This window comes from Mustela lutreola, chromosome 10 (genome assembly GCF_030435805.1).
Source record: "Mustela lutreola isolate mMusLut2 chromosome 10, mMusLut2.pri, whole genome shotgun sequence".
In the NCBI taxonomy this organism is placed as follows: domain Eukaryota; kingdom Metazoa; phylum Chordata; class Mammalia; order Carnivora; family Mustelidae; genus Mustela; species Mustela lutreola.
In genome coordinates, this window is record NC_081299.1 from 51655559 (window position 1) to 51670901 (window position 15343).

The window sequence follows — 15343 nt, forward strand, 5'->3', positions numbered from 1 at the left end:
TCCCTGAGAATAAGACAAAATTGAAACTCTGCAAATATGCATTAGTGTGTTTTCTTTATGTAATTCTGAATTTTATGTAAATGAATTTGTAGAATTAATCACTGTGGAACAAATCCTTTTTGTCCTTCTCAGGTGAAGCTCCCATAGGTACAGTTGGGTTGTCCTTCTGGGTTGCTTTAAGGGCACTTTAGCAGTTTTAAAAACTTAAGTACTAATTTCATAGCCAGTGTCAGCTGGATTTATTGAAGTAGGTCAGACTCTAGATAGAAACTTGTTTCTCAACCCTAAAGAGAGTCATTATCCATTCTTCTATTTGTTAGAGAATGGTAATAAATTCTTCTACATTGACCACACATCTAGAGCAATTTCAAAAAAATCTAGATAGTTGGATCTTTTTCAGGTGTAGAAAATTACCTAAGATCCTCTCTGACTTTTATTATCCCAGTGGAACTAAACAAGCAAATAAAAACTAAACAAACAAAAAATAGAAATCAACTCCTCCTCCCACAAAAGAAGCCACGGACAATGGTTGTATTGCTTAAAAAGAAACACACAGTCCTGTAGTGTAAAATTGCAGTTTATTAGGGATATATTTTTCCTTTTCAAAAAATACAGGTTATTCTCCCTCTCCTGTTAAGTTAATTAAGTTTTTAATGAAAGTATGTACATAGTACTATGTTTCCGTTGAACTCTGGAAAATCATGTTCTCTTGTTCATGGAAACTAAAATTCTTACTTGGGTAGCAATTAGGAAATAGTATAGTCACGTGACAAAATGTGTGATACTAAAAATAACTATTATGCGAAGTAAATAATCAGGAGGTGTCTGGGTGACTCAGTTAATTAAGCATCTGATTTTGGCTCTGATCAAATCACAGTGTCCTGGGATTAAGCCCCGTGCTGAACTTTATGTTCAGAGGGAAGCCTGCTTCTCCCTCTCTCTTTGTCCCTATCCCTCAAATTAAAAAAATTTAAAAAAAAATTAAAATTTTTTTAAAAATTAAAATATTAAATTAATTAAAAATTTAATTAAAATTAATTTAAAAAATCAACAAACCATGTGTTTTAAATTTATAAGGAAGGTTTCATGGAGAATTTGGAATTCAGGTGATTCTTAAAGATTGGATATGAGTTGATGAAAGGGATATATGAATAGAGAGTAAGCAGCATGAACAGAGGCTTGGAGTTTTAAAGTCTCTGACAATAACTTAAAGATGTTTTGGGCAAGAACCACTAAATGGGCATTGTATTAGAATAGTCAGCATAATTTGGTCTGCCATCACAAATTGCTTAATGTTGCACATATGGTAAGTGGAAAATCAGACTCAAAATTTCAAATCTTTTCATCTTCAAATCCTTGCTCTATCACTCTGATTGTATCAGTATTCTTGCTTCAGCATCATTCACTGAGAGTCTGGCAGTTTGCCTTTGTATCTGAGAACACAGAAGTGGAAAAGATACGGTATTTTTTGAGATTTTGAGGTGTGTGTATGTATATATGTGTATATTCTTGTGTCTGTGTACTGTGGGTAATTGCTTGTGATAGTCACTCTGTGTTTTGGAGATGTTAATCTGCTTTTCCCACGATCATCTCAACAGTGGGGAATATCTCCTTGTGAAGATGCTAGTCATTAAAGAATGTTGGTATAATATAGTCATTACATGCAAAAGCCCCTATTTAATGTAGTGTTCCAAAGCTGGAGAAAATCTGGGTTGGATTTGAGTCAGAGGTAATATATCATTCTCCAAGGTGGCATTAATTAATAACTAATAGATTATTGAGTACATTTGAGTGTGATTTTCAGTTGCTGATTTAAAAACTGTATGTGTCTGGGCTTCTCACAATTTTGTAGTTACCTGCTATTTAAATAGTAGATGTTTGCTACTTACTAAATGGAATTACCTTTATATCTTTAACATGACTTAAGGTTAATAAGCTACTTAACCAAGTTGTGAGCAATATAAAGTAGGATTTAAAAGCATGCATTATGGAGCCAGTTTGCTTGGGTTCAAATCCAGACCCTGCTACTTGATGCATGGGTAAACTGCCTGTTTTTTCAGCTATAGAGTGGGGATAATAATAATACTTAGTTCATTGCTATATCTGGCACATAGTAGGGTCTATCAATTATTAGTTATTAAAGATTTATTATACTGAATTAGCAATTTTGAAATTTAAAAAAAAAGCTATAAAACCAATATTCTTTTTATATCAGTCATTTGACAGCAAAGCCTGACCTAACCGATCTCTTTGTTTTGTTTTGTTTTTCTTTTTTAATTTTATTTATTTGAGAGAGAGAGAGAGATCACAATTAGGCAAAGAAGCAGGCAGAGAGAGTGGGGAAAGCAGGTTCCCTGCTGAGCAGAGAGCCCGATGTGGGGCTCGATCCCACGACCCTGAGATCATGACCTGAGCCAAAGGCAGAGGCTTAACCCACTGAGCCTCCCACGTGCCCCCTAATAGATTTCTTTGTAACATGTAGTCTGGCTTTGGTTCTATACTTGACCTTCAGTTATTTATATTTAGTTTGCAAAAACCCCTTGTAAAACACAGATACTCATTATTATTATTGTACTTGATACTTACCAGACAGTATAATTGATAGTCTCTCTCATGAAGTAAAAATAAACTTGGATATTTTATAATTAGTACAATTAACTAATTAATGTTAACAATAGCTTTTATTTATTTATTTTTAAAAAGATTTTATTTATTTTACAGAGAGAGGGCCAGAACAAGCACAAGCAGGGGGACCAGCAGGCAGGGGAGAAGCAGGCTCCCTGTTGAGCAAGGAGCCCAAAGCAGGGCCCAGTCCAGGACCCTGGGATCATGACCTGAGCTGAAGGCAGACACTTAACCAACTGACCCATCCAGGGGCCCGTAGGTAGATCCTGTTTCAACATGCCAAGGCTTAGGGAGGTTAAGTAATTAATTCATCCAAGGTCACACAGTCACTCATTGTACTAGCAGTGCTAGGATTCATACCTTATCTCTGCCGTTTTGGTAATATTTGTGTTCTTTTTTTTAAACTGTATTGCTTTAACCTATACTGCCTTTCTATGATTTAGAAAATTTTTGTAAGGAAATAAATATTATTGATATATTAAAGTATATTGTTGTCTGGCTCTTTTTACCTTTCATCTAGGTGCTGGAAAACCCCCTATGTTTGGTGATTATGAAGCTCAGAGGCATTGGCAAGAAATTACTTTTAATTTACCGGTCAAACAATGGTATGGATCATTTTAACTTGATTTTATTGTTTATCATAGTTAATGCAGATTATTTAAGAAAATTTAAAAGGAAAATATGTTACTCATCTTCAGCATCCTCATTTTCTTGGATTACCTTGCATATTATAGGCTCATCTTTGAAATTTTATTCTCCTGAAGTTACCTATGTACTCAGCAGCTGGAATATGCTAAGAACTTTGAGAGCAGAGCACTTTATGCCTTAGAGGCTCTTTTGGACATAAACTGAAGAACCATCCTGGGCTAACAGTATTTTTTCTGGTGGTTTTGCAAAGTTTCTTTATTAGGAATTTAATGAGATAAGAACCAGCAGTAGCTTAGTGGTAAGGAATGTTGGTGCTCAAGTTGAACCACCTGAGTTCAGATCCTGTCTCTACTATTTACTAGCTGTGTGACCTTTGGTGAAATTATTTAACTTTCTCTGCCATGGTTTTATCACTTGTAGAGTGGAAATGATAGAGTACATATTTCACTGTATTATTGCAAGGATTGAAAAAAATGATACATGTAAAGCACTTAGACCAGTGTCTGCAACAAAACGAGCTTTCAGGAAGTGTATTAGATGTGGTTATATCTTTACAGAAATTTGTGCCTGTGTCATTTTTATTGAACATATTCTGGTAACAATTGATGACATATATTGACTTATTGGATGCTTAATAGATTATTTTATTAGAGACTGGCTGTATAAACTGTTTGCATTGTTCTGTTGATTGCTTTAGTCACTGCTTTTTTTTTCTGTATGTTGATAAATTATTTGAGTCATTAGAGTCTGAAAGAACCATTTCATGGAATTTTATGTGAGGAAATTATATAATACCTTTTTTCCCCAAAGTTAAAATACATTTATTATTTTTTAAATTGAAATATGATTGACATAAAAAATCCTGTTAGTTTTGCATGTATATCTTAGTGGTTTAATATTTTTATACTTTTTGAAATGATTCCCATGATAAGTCTAGTCACCATCTGTCACCATACAAACCTACTAGAATATTATTGACTATATTCCCTGTGTTCCCTAGATATATCCCCATGATTTACTTATTTTACTTTTTTGATTTACTTATTTTATAAGTAGTTTGTACCTCTTAATCCCCTTCACCTATTTTGTCCACCCCACAACCCTTTCCTACTCTGATAACCAACAGTTTGTTTCCTGTTTATATGAATCTGTTTTTGTTTTTTGTTCATGTATTATCTAGATTCTATACCAAGTGAAATCACATAGTATTTGTCTTTCTCTTACTTATTTCACTCAGCATAATACCCTCCATGTTTTTGCAAATGGCAAGAATTTGTGTGTTTTTTTGTGGCTGAGTAATATTCCATTGTATATATTCAGTTGACCCCCCCCCCCTTTTTTAGAGTTTTATTTATTTAAGTGATCTTTACACCCAACATGGGGCTTGAACTCAGAACCCTTAGACCAGGAGTTGGATGCTCTACCGACTGAGCCAGCCAGGCATCCTATTTAGTTGACAACACAGGTTTGAATGAACTACAGAAGTCTACTTATATTTGGATTTTTAAAATAAATATAGTACAGTACTATCAATCTGTTTTCCCTTCCTTATGATTTTAATAACATTTTCTTTTCTCTAACTTACTTTACTGGAAGAATATAATATATAATACATAAAATATGCAAAGTATGTGTTAATCAACTGTTTATGTTATTGGTAGGGCCACCTAGTCAACAGGCTATTAGTAATTAAGTTTTGGGTGTCAGAAGTTATACATAGATTTTCAACTGTGTTGGGTCGAGGCCCCTAACTTCTGTATTGTTCAAGAGTTCCTTGTATGCCACATCTTTATCCGTTTTTCTAGCAATGGATACTTAGGTTGGTTTAATAGCTTGGCTATTGTAAATAATACTATAATGAACTTAGGGATGCATATATCTTTTCAAATTGGTGTTTCCTTTTTGTTTAGATAAATACCTAGAACTAGGATTTTATGCTAGTTCTATTTTTAACTTTTTTTTTTTAAGATTTTATTTATTTATTTGACAGAGAGAGATCACAAGTAGGCAGAGAGGCAGGCAGAGAGAGAGGAGGAAGCAGGCTCCCTGCTGAGCAGAGAGCCCGATGTGGGACTCGATCCCAGGACCCTGAGATCATGACCTGAGCCGAAGGCAGCAGCTGAACCCACTGAGCCACCCAGGCGCCCCTATTTTTAACTTTTTGAGGAACCTTAATGCTATTTTCCACAGTGGCTGCACCAAGTTATATTCCCAGCAGTTGATGGATTCCCTTTTCTCCATGTCCTTACCAAAACTTGTTTCTTATCTTTTTGATGTTAGCCAGTACGAGCAGTGTGATGAGATGATATCTCATTGTGTTTTGATTTGCATCTTTCTTTTTTTTTTTTTTTTTTTTTAAAGATTTTATTTATTTATCAGAGAGAGAGGGGGAGAGAGTGAACACAGGCAGACAGAGTGGCAGCAGAGGCAGAGGGAGAAGCAGGCTCCCTGCCGAGCAAGGAGCCCGATGTGGGACTCGATCCCGGGACGCTGGGATCATGACCTGAGCCGAAGGCAGCCGCTTAACCAACTGAGCCACCCAGGTGCCCCATGCATCTTTCTGATTACTAGTGATGTTGAACATCTTCTTTTCATGTGCCTGTTGGTCATCTGAGTGTCTTCTTTGGAAAAGTGGCTGTTTATGTCCTCTGCCCTTTATTTATTTATTTATTTATTTATTTGACAGACAGATCACAAGTAGGCAGAGAGACAGGCAGAGAGAGAGGAGGAAGCAGGCTCCCCGCTGAGCAGAGAGCCTGATGTAGGGCTCCATCCCAGGACCCTGGGATCATGATCTGAGCTGAAGGCAGAGGCTTAACCCACTGAGCCACCCAGGCGCCCCCTCTGCCCATTTTTTAATTGGGTTGTTTGTTTTTTGATATTACGTTGTGTAAGTTTTTTATATATTTTGGATATTAATCACTTATTGGATATATGATTTACAAATAGCTTCTCCTGTTCAGTTGGTTGCCTTTTTGTTTTGTTTTTTATTTCCTTCATTGTGCAAAAGCTTTTAGTTTGATGTAATCCTGTTTCTTTATTTTAGCTTTTGTTGTCCTTGCCTTAGGGGACTGGTCCAAAAATACAGTACTAAGATCCATGTCAAAGAACTTACTGCTTATGTTTTCTTCTGGTGGTATTGAGGTGTCAGGTCTTACATTCAAAGTTTTAACACATTTTGAATTTTTGTGCATGGTGTAGGATATTGGTCCAATTTCATTCTTTTGCATGTAGCTGTCCAGTTTTCCCAGCACCATTTATTGTAGAGATTGTCATTTCCTCATTGTATATTCTTACATCCTTTGTCATTGATTAATGGACCATACATCCATAGGTTTATTTCTGGGGTTTCTATTCTGTTCCATTGATCTTTGTGTCTGCTTCATTCTAGTACCATACTGTTTTGATTGTTATAGCTTTGATAGCTTGAAATCAGGGAGTGTGATACCTCCAGCCTTGTCCTTTCTCAAGATTGCTTTGACTATTTGGGATCTTTTGTGGTTCCATAAACAGTTTAGGCTTCTTTGTTCTTGGTTACTGCTTATCTATATTTCATTTATGAGAGAGTTTCATCCACGAACTTTATGTTAAACTCCCTATTAATAGGTTGGTAGGCTGAACTGTAGTCAGAGAGCACTTAAAATAGTGACCAGATAAATATTTGGCACTACTCTTTATTGTACTATTTTGAGCATCTTTCATATCCTCATGCGGTGATTTATGAGACTGACGCATTGCCCACTGCACTAAGAAGCTATTCATATAGTGATTTAACCGATCAGTATTACTGTTCCAATTATTAGTACATTCTTAATTATGTTTTTCTCTTGTTTGATTGATAGAGTAAGGTAATATTTGCTGAGGGAAACCAGCTCATTGCTTTTGAGTTTTTTAATTCTTTTTTGTTCCTTTGTAAAAGTTACATGGAAAAGATAATTGTATTTTTGGCTATTCTCTGGTAGGTACTTCTCAACAAAGATTTTGTTGCAAAAGTAACTGATATTTAGTATTGAAAAATTAGAGAAAGTGATAAATTGCAGCATTTGGCTTGATGTTAGTGGAGAAAACATCGATTCTAGGAGTGAGAATATAATCTCAATTCAAAATGGAGGGTGGGTTATTCTAATATATGTATCTCATTTTTCAGTTTTTTGTACCAGATGTCTCCTACTTTGGCCCAGATAATCAAGAGTTGGCAATATGTATACATTTTCATTCTTTTTCTTTGTTAAAAATCAGAAATGTATACCTCAGATGTAATTATGTGATTTAGTATTAACTATGATCTGTGAGTCTTAAATATTATGAAATGTCTGAGGTAATCGTGGTGGTAAATTTTATGGTGTTGAAATCTTTATTAAGCAGTGTGTAGCATGAGAATCCTAAATGGTAGGCTCCGAAACGGAGACATATGGTATAAAGAACTATGATTTATCATTAGTCGATCGTGGAATACTTCACAAAGTTCATAAGAAATCTAAGAAATACGATTTAGTATAATAAATGTCAGAAATTTTCTCTTTATGAGTAGATAGACTAGAAAAGCCAAAAATGTACACCTGGCAATTCTAAGAGAAACTGATCTGTTTCAGATTCATGTTTGAATGGTGTGATTTCTTGATTTATTTTACTTCAGTTTTTAAAGAGTGAAGTCTTTCTCTTTTTACCTAGAGAGTAAGCTGTAGTATAATTAGTCAAAACTCTCTCCAAGTGACATAGTTGTTTAAAATATGGTATCAGGATTGGTCGTGTTAATTTAGTTTTGATAATTCTAAATTAAAAGAAAACTTCTATTATTTATTCATTGTGTATTATTGTAAGAAGGAAAATAGAACTTATTTCTTTAATCTTATGATATATTTTATAATGAAAATTCCTTATGTGTACAGTCAGGAGCACTTTTGGCATCAAGTAATAGGAAACTTGAGTAATAGTAGCTTAAGCAGTAAACTAATTCAGTTATCTCAAGAAGTAGGTCATTGGAATGCTGGTTAAGTGGCCCAGTAATAACAATCCAGGACTCAGTCTTTTCCATTCTTTTCTCTCTGCCATTCTTTCTTCTTGGCATGTTGGCTTTTCATCCTGAGTATACTCACTCCATGGTCAGTAGATGACCGCTCAGGCTACAAGCATTGTAACTTTATACAACCATGTTCAAGGCAAGAATAATAGGAATACCTTTTTTCTACCTTTCTTGTTGTCAAGGAGCAAAATCTTTCCTACATTTAAAGCAATCATTATTTAAAAAGAAATGGTTGGCTCAGTACAGGCATGGTTTCTACCTTGGATTAGAAAAGAGTCCACCTGCCCTGAGCTTGTTGCTTTCTGAATAAAATCAGAGTTTTATAAATCAAGAGAATTGGAGGCATGGCTGTTTATTTCAGCATTGTTTATAGTTATGAGAAACCTGAAATACTCTAAAATATCTCTTCATAGGGGAATGATTAAATAAAGTATATTGTCCCTGTGTACATGTTTTTTCTAGGTACATTCTTAGTAGTGGAATCTCTGAAGTAGTTTTAATGGATACCAATACCAGAATATCTTTCCACATACATTTATCAACACTTAATAATACCAGACTTTTAAAATTTCCATTTCCTTGAGTACTTGTGACATTGAACATCTTTTAATATATTTCCCGACCAACATATTTCTTTTCAAATTTGCAAATTCGTATCTTTTTTCCTTGTTTTTGTTGGGTTGCTGATATTTTTTATGATAATTCATGTGATTTTTAAATAAAGTTAAAATAGTCCCCCATTATCCGTGGGGCATAAGCTCCAATACTCCCAGGGGATTCCTGAAACTATGGATAACACCAAACCCTATAGGCTATGTTTTTTCCTATATGTTTGTACCAATGATAACATTTAATTGATAAATAAGCAGAGTAAAAGATAAATAACAATAACTAGTACTAAAATAGAATATTTATAACAATGTAGTATAATAGAAGTTACATGAATGTATTTCTCTCTCTCAAAATACCTTATTGGTTTGTACTCACTTTTCTTCTTGTGATGATGTGAGATGATAAAATGTCTATGTGATAAGATGAAGTGAGGTAAATGACTTAGGCGTTGTGATACAGTATTAAGCTACTGACTCCTGAGGTTACATCAGGACAACCTGCTTGCAGACTGCTGTTGACCACTGGTAATTGAAATCATAGAGAGTGAATTATGGATAAGGAAAGACCACTGTGTATTTTCTGTGCTGTGTTAACAAATGAACACAAATGGTAATTATTTAAACATGTATTTCTTCTTTTTTGGGAGATTTTATTTGTTTATTTATCAGAGAGAGAGAGAAAGAGCACACACATGCATAAGCAGGGGGAGGGGCGGAGGGAGAAGCAGCCTCCCTGCTGAGCAAGGAGCTCGTTAGGAGACTCGATTCTAGGGACGCCTGGGTGGCTCAGTTGGTTAAGCAGCTGCCTTCGGCTCAGGTCATGATCCCAGCGTCCAGGGATCGAGTCCCATATCGGGCTCCTTGCTCCGCAGGGAGCCTGCTTCTCCCTCTGACTCTTCCTTCCACTCTGTCTGCCTGTGCTCTCACTCGCTCTCTCAAATAAATAAATAAAATCTTTAAAAAAAAAAAAAAAAAAAAAGGAGACTCGATTCTAGAACCCTGGGATCATGACCTGAGCTAAAGGCAGACACTTAAGTGACTGAGCTACCCAGGTGTCCCTAAACATGTATTTTTTTAATCACACAGATATTTTTTAGGTCAAAAGTCTAGGCATGTCTTAGTTGGATAATCTGCTCAGGGCCTCAGAAGGCTGCATGCTATCCACTTGTTAGCCGGAGCTCTAGTCTTCTCAGAGGTTCAATTGCAGAAGCAACCATTTACAAGGTACCCCTGGCTGTTGGCAGAATGAATTTTCTTGCATCTGTAAGACTTGGGGCTTCATTTTCTTGTTAGAAGCTACTCTCAGCTCCTGAGTTTACCTGCAGTTTTTTGCCATGTGGCTTCTCCAGTATGGTCACTTACTAAAATATGACAGCTTGCCTCTTCAAAGTCAGTGGAAGGAGTCTCCCTAGCATACTTGCTAACAAGATGGAATCGTACGTACACGTAAAACATAAGTTCAAGAGTGACCTCTGTCACCTTTGCCATATTCTCTTGGTTACAAGCAAGTCATAGGTCATGCCCACACTCAAGGGGAGGGGATTGTACATGCTCAGGGGTCTGAACAACAGGAGATGGGGTCATGGTGATGACCTTAAAGTCTGTCTCTATAACAGCATTCTATGTTTTAGTAATTTTTCATTTGTTTGTGTATGTATGTGAACTTTTCTTGTGTCTTTTTTCTTTTAAAAAATTTACATTTTGTTGTACAGAAGTTCTTTGAACTATTGTTAAAACTCTTCTGTGAGTATGAAACTATATCACTTTAAAATATTTTTTTAATAAGATTTGACAGAGAGAGATCACAAGTAGGCAGAGAGGCAGGCAGAGAGAGAGAGGAGGGGAAACAGGCTCCCTGCTGAGCAGAGAGCCCAATGCGGGGCTGGATCCCAGGACTCTGAGACCATGATGTGAGCCGAAAGCAGAGGCTTTACTCACTGAACCGTCCAGGTGCCCTAAAATATATTTTTTTAAAAGCAAAAATACCCATGACTGTGGGTTGTATATTAGAAAAAATTATATCTTGAAGTTAATGATAACACTCGAGTGTAATTTCATAATTCATATGGCAGCTAGATTTTTTCTGACAAAACATCTGCTGAGATTATGTGGGAATATGTTGGGAAAATACATTTCAGCATATTGATAGCATTTATACAATTTGTCAGATATTTTCAAAATACATAAAGCAGAAGAATTAACTAGTTGCTTTGTTTTTACTGGTAGATTTTGCAGCTTTACTTGAAACTTTTTTTTATTTTTAAAATATTTTATTTATTTATTTGAGAGAGAGAGGAATGCAAGAGAGAGAGAGCAGGGAGAAGGGTAGAGGGAGGGGAAGAACCACACTCCCCGCTGAGCAGGGAGCCTGACAAGGGGCTGCATACCAGGACCCCCGATCATGGTCTGAGCCAAAGGCAAACACTTAACTGACTGAGCCACCCAGGCACCCTATGTGAAACATTTTAAAGCTACTTTTTCCATGAGGGTTGTTATCCCTGTTATTCTTTCTTCCCAGTTCAACTAGTGACTTTATTGTTAGTATATATCTTTGCTGTCAGTGCCTCTTTTACTTATCTCCAGAATAGCTAAAGGTTAAAGTAAACAAAAAATAGCTTTTGTCTTTTTAAAATTTTTTAATTTATTTTTATCTTCTTTAAAAGATTTTATTTATTTATTTGACAGAGAAAGAGATCACAAGTAGACAGAGAGGAAGGCAGAGAGTGGGTGGGGGAAGCAGGATCCCTGCTGAGCAGAGAGACTGAGGCGGGGCTTGATCCTAGGACTCTGAGATCATGACCTGAGCCGAAGCCAGAGGCTTACCCCACTGAACCACCCACGTGCCCCCAAATAGCTTTTGTCTTATAAGAAACAGAAAACCAAATGAAATTATATTGGTCAAAGTGGTTTTCCATTGCTAGATCCATTCTAGTAATTTTGTGGCTAATAGGCAATTAGAACTACTGTTGTGTATTTGCCGTGTGTCAGGCAACGATTTAACAGCTTTATGTATTTAACCCAGTCCTTCAACAGCTCTGTAAGGTTGATGCAATAAAACTTTATGCCCCTGTGCCTGTTAATAAGGTGAATTTGGAAATAACACAATTGGTGCCTGTCTTCAGAGGACACCAGAGAATTGAGTCCTCTGGTCTTGGCTCTTGGCCTGGCCCAGTTTCCCAGATTCAGGCTATCAAAAGGGGCTCCAACTAACCTGGGGAATTCTCGGATTCACTGTCTCCTGGCTTCATGTTCCAGCCAGATATAGGATGTAGGGTGGTTCACATGGATGTTGTTCCTGGAGTGGACAATTGCCACCAGATGGTACATACTGTAATAGACCAGTCTCTTATAGCAAGGCTTGATCATTTTATTACCTCCCATTCCTTCCATACAAACCTACAATTTATATGACTCACAAAGCAGACCTTCTGAAGATGAACAATAGTTTATTTAATGAGATTGAGTGTTAATTTAAAAGAAAATTAAATTTTCTTCCTCTCCTAAATAAAGAGATTGTGACACCAAAAAATCGTGACCCATTTGAAACAGGTTATGAGCACTCATAATTTGTGGGTTATATAGTTTGCTCTCCATTACTGTAGATTATTCTTAGGACTGAGAAAGTAAGTTGGATAGAAGAAGCATCTTAGTTATAAAGGATATATAATTAAGGAATATATTTCTGTAAGCTTAGTTTTCATTTCTTCAGTCATAGTTGTTGTATATCATGCCTTCCCATTCTGGCCAACTACAGGAGTCTTAATTTATAGATGTTAGACCCAGTTGTCTTCCCAGTTCACAGAACCTTGCATATAGTAAGCTCTCATAATTGGTTAAATTGTTTTGAAAGTCTTATTGAAAGTCTGCCTGTTCTGGGGTGCCTAGCTCTCTCAGTGGGTAGAGGATGTGACTCTTGATCCTGGGGTTGTGAGTTTGAGTCCCATCTTGGGTATAGAGATTACTTAAAAATCCTAAAAAAAACCCCAAAGAACACCTCTACCTGTTCCATTAGATATTTCTCTCTCTCTCTCTTTTTTTTTTTTTTTTGGTATTTCTCTTTTTATAAATCAAATCTGTGTGTTCTTTGTTACTGATAATTTTATTTTCTTAAATTGTGATTTTTATATTGTTTCTCTAATTTGTTAGATTATCAGAAGTGAATTATCTGTTTTTGTTGCATATTTTTTTGTTGTATATATGTTAATCATCAATTTATTCTATTAATAGAGAGACTGTAAGTTCCAGTTTCTTTGGAGCAATCTTGGTTTACATGTCTTATTATGGCTTAATTATTAATAACTTCCTCTTTTACTCTCAAGAGTGTCTTGGTTTAGACAATAAATTATTTACTTGCTCTTTTGACCTTGCATAACATATTTTTTCATTTTAATTATATTAGATGTTAAATTTTAAGTCTATTTCTTGAATATTGATTAATGGAATATTGCTTTTTTTTTCCAGGTATTTTAACAGTAGTGATAACAATTTACAGTATTGGGGATTGGATTATCCTCCTCTTACGGCCTATCATAGTCTTTTATGTGCATATGTGTAAGTCTTTCTTACTTTTTTTTTAATTTTTGGGGGGGTGTGCAAGTGAGGGAGGGAAATAGGAAGAGGGAGAGAGATTCCTACAAGGCTCCAGCTGGAGCCTGATAGGGGACTCAACCCCATGACCCTGAAATTGTAAGGTGAGCCAAAATCAGGAGTTGGTTGCCTAACCAACTGAGCCACTCAGGTGCCCCAGTTTTTTTCTTTAATTACATATTTATGCCCTTAGCAGGTTTAGTAAGGAACAGTGTAATCTGGCTTGGCTGAATAGAGAGAACAGATTGTTCGTATCTACTTTTGTATTGTGGTTTATAAAGCATTATACCTGGGGTGCCTGGGTGGCTCATTCAGTTGGGTGTCTGCCTTTAGCTCAGGTTATGATGCTTGGGTCCTGGGATTGAGTCCCACATCGGGCTCCTCCCTCTGCCTGCTTCTTCCCCTGGTTGTGCTCTCTCATTCCTTCTGTCAAATAGATAAATAAAAATCTTAAAAAATAAATAAATAAGGCACTATACCTTTGCAGTTGGGTTGTAAGTAAGTTAACTATCAAAGTTTGAACATTTCCATAATTTCTTTGGAGGACAGGCTAGAAAGAAATGTAAAAATCTATCTTTGTTTTGAAGATAAGATTCTACCAATTATACATGGACACTGACAAATATATCTAATATGGTTAGTTGTGTATAGCAAAGCTTTTTTTCTGGAATAGACTATTTATATTTTGTAAAAATTAGCTTCCTGGCTTAAAAATAAGTTTTAAAGTTCATGATTATCAGTTATATTTTGCAGTGTTCAGAGTAATGTAATATGGTTGAAAACTTATCTTTAGCAGTATGTTCAGTTTTATGCAAGGATTTGTAATTAGTAGCTATTTATTATTTCCAGCTGTTATAACTGAATTATAAACGTGATCCTTTAGTAGTAACCAAAGGATAAATCAAATAAGTAAATGAATGAATGAATGAAGTGAAATGTGACACATCAGATTGTTTTCACACTGAAATTGTGAAGGTAAGGCTTTTTATGACATGTTACATGGTTTTGTTGGAAGGCAAGTGAGGTAGACCCTGTCTTATAGCTTTAGTCAGTTTCACATGATGAAATAAAAAAAATAAAGCTTAAGCCTTGACTTTCTCACTTTGTAAGAGCAATGGCCACTTCTTGAGATAAATTAATATGTCCTCAGTGTCGTTATTGCTAAGAATGACAAGTAATACTGTATATGTATATATGCTTTGATTTTCAGCGCCAAGTTCATTAATCCAGACTGGATTGCTCTCCATTCATCACGTGGATATGAAAGTCAGGCACATAAGCTTTTTATGCGTACCACAGGTAAAAGAGCAATAAGGTCTTGGTTTTCTAAATCAGATTTTGATTGATTTAAGTCCTGTTATTGATCTTACTGACTTTTAATATTGTATGGCTATATGTATACATATATATGTATAATACATGACCAAATGTTTATGTAAGCTAAAGATAAAAGAATAGAATGGTTTCTTTCTGTGTACTTTCCCTTCCTATTATCTCAATTCTTTCAATACCCAAATGAGGTAAATACTATTATTATCCTTACTTTAATCTGAGGAGGTGGAGGCACAGTTGAGTGATGCTAATAGTTTACATGAGGTCAGATAGACATATATTGAAGTTTTAGTTGTTTAGCTGCTGCTTTAATATCTTAATTCCACATCCCTTTCGCGTTTTTCTTAAAGTTAACCTTCTGGTTATAACCCATACATTGTACTGCTGTGCATTTTTTTTTTTTGTATTGCTGTGCATTTTTGCTAAATTAAACAGTTCATTCAGCAAATGTTTATTGAACATCTATTGTGTGGGTGTTCTAAGATTTTGAAAGTAAAATGATTAGATTTCTTTAAAA

The 15343-nt window shown here is 35.6% G+C and overlaps 1 protein-coding gene across 1 annotated transcript in view; it reads left to right on the forward strand.

Moving 5' to 3' along the window:
- Positions 1-15343, forward strand: part of ALG6 (ALG6 alpha-1,3-glucosyltransferase) — a 68268-nt gene that overhangs the window by 21934 nt on the left and 30991 nt on the right. Inside the window, exons 3-5 of the mRNA XM_059138233.1 lie at positions 3146-3230; positions 13369-13458; positions 14705-14793. Coding sequence (XP_058994216.1) covers positions 3146-3230; positions 13369-13458; positions 14705-14793 — 264 coding nt within the window. The remainder of the gene's footprint in view (positions 1-3145; positions 3231-13368; positions 13459-14704; positions 14794-15343) is intronic.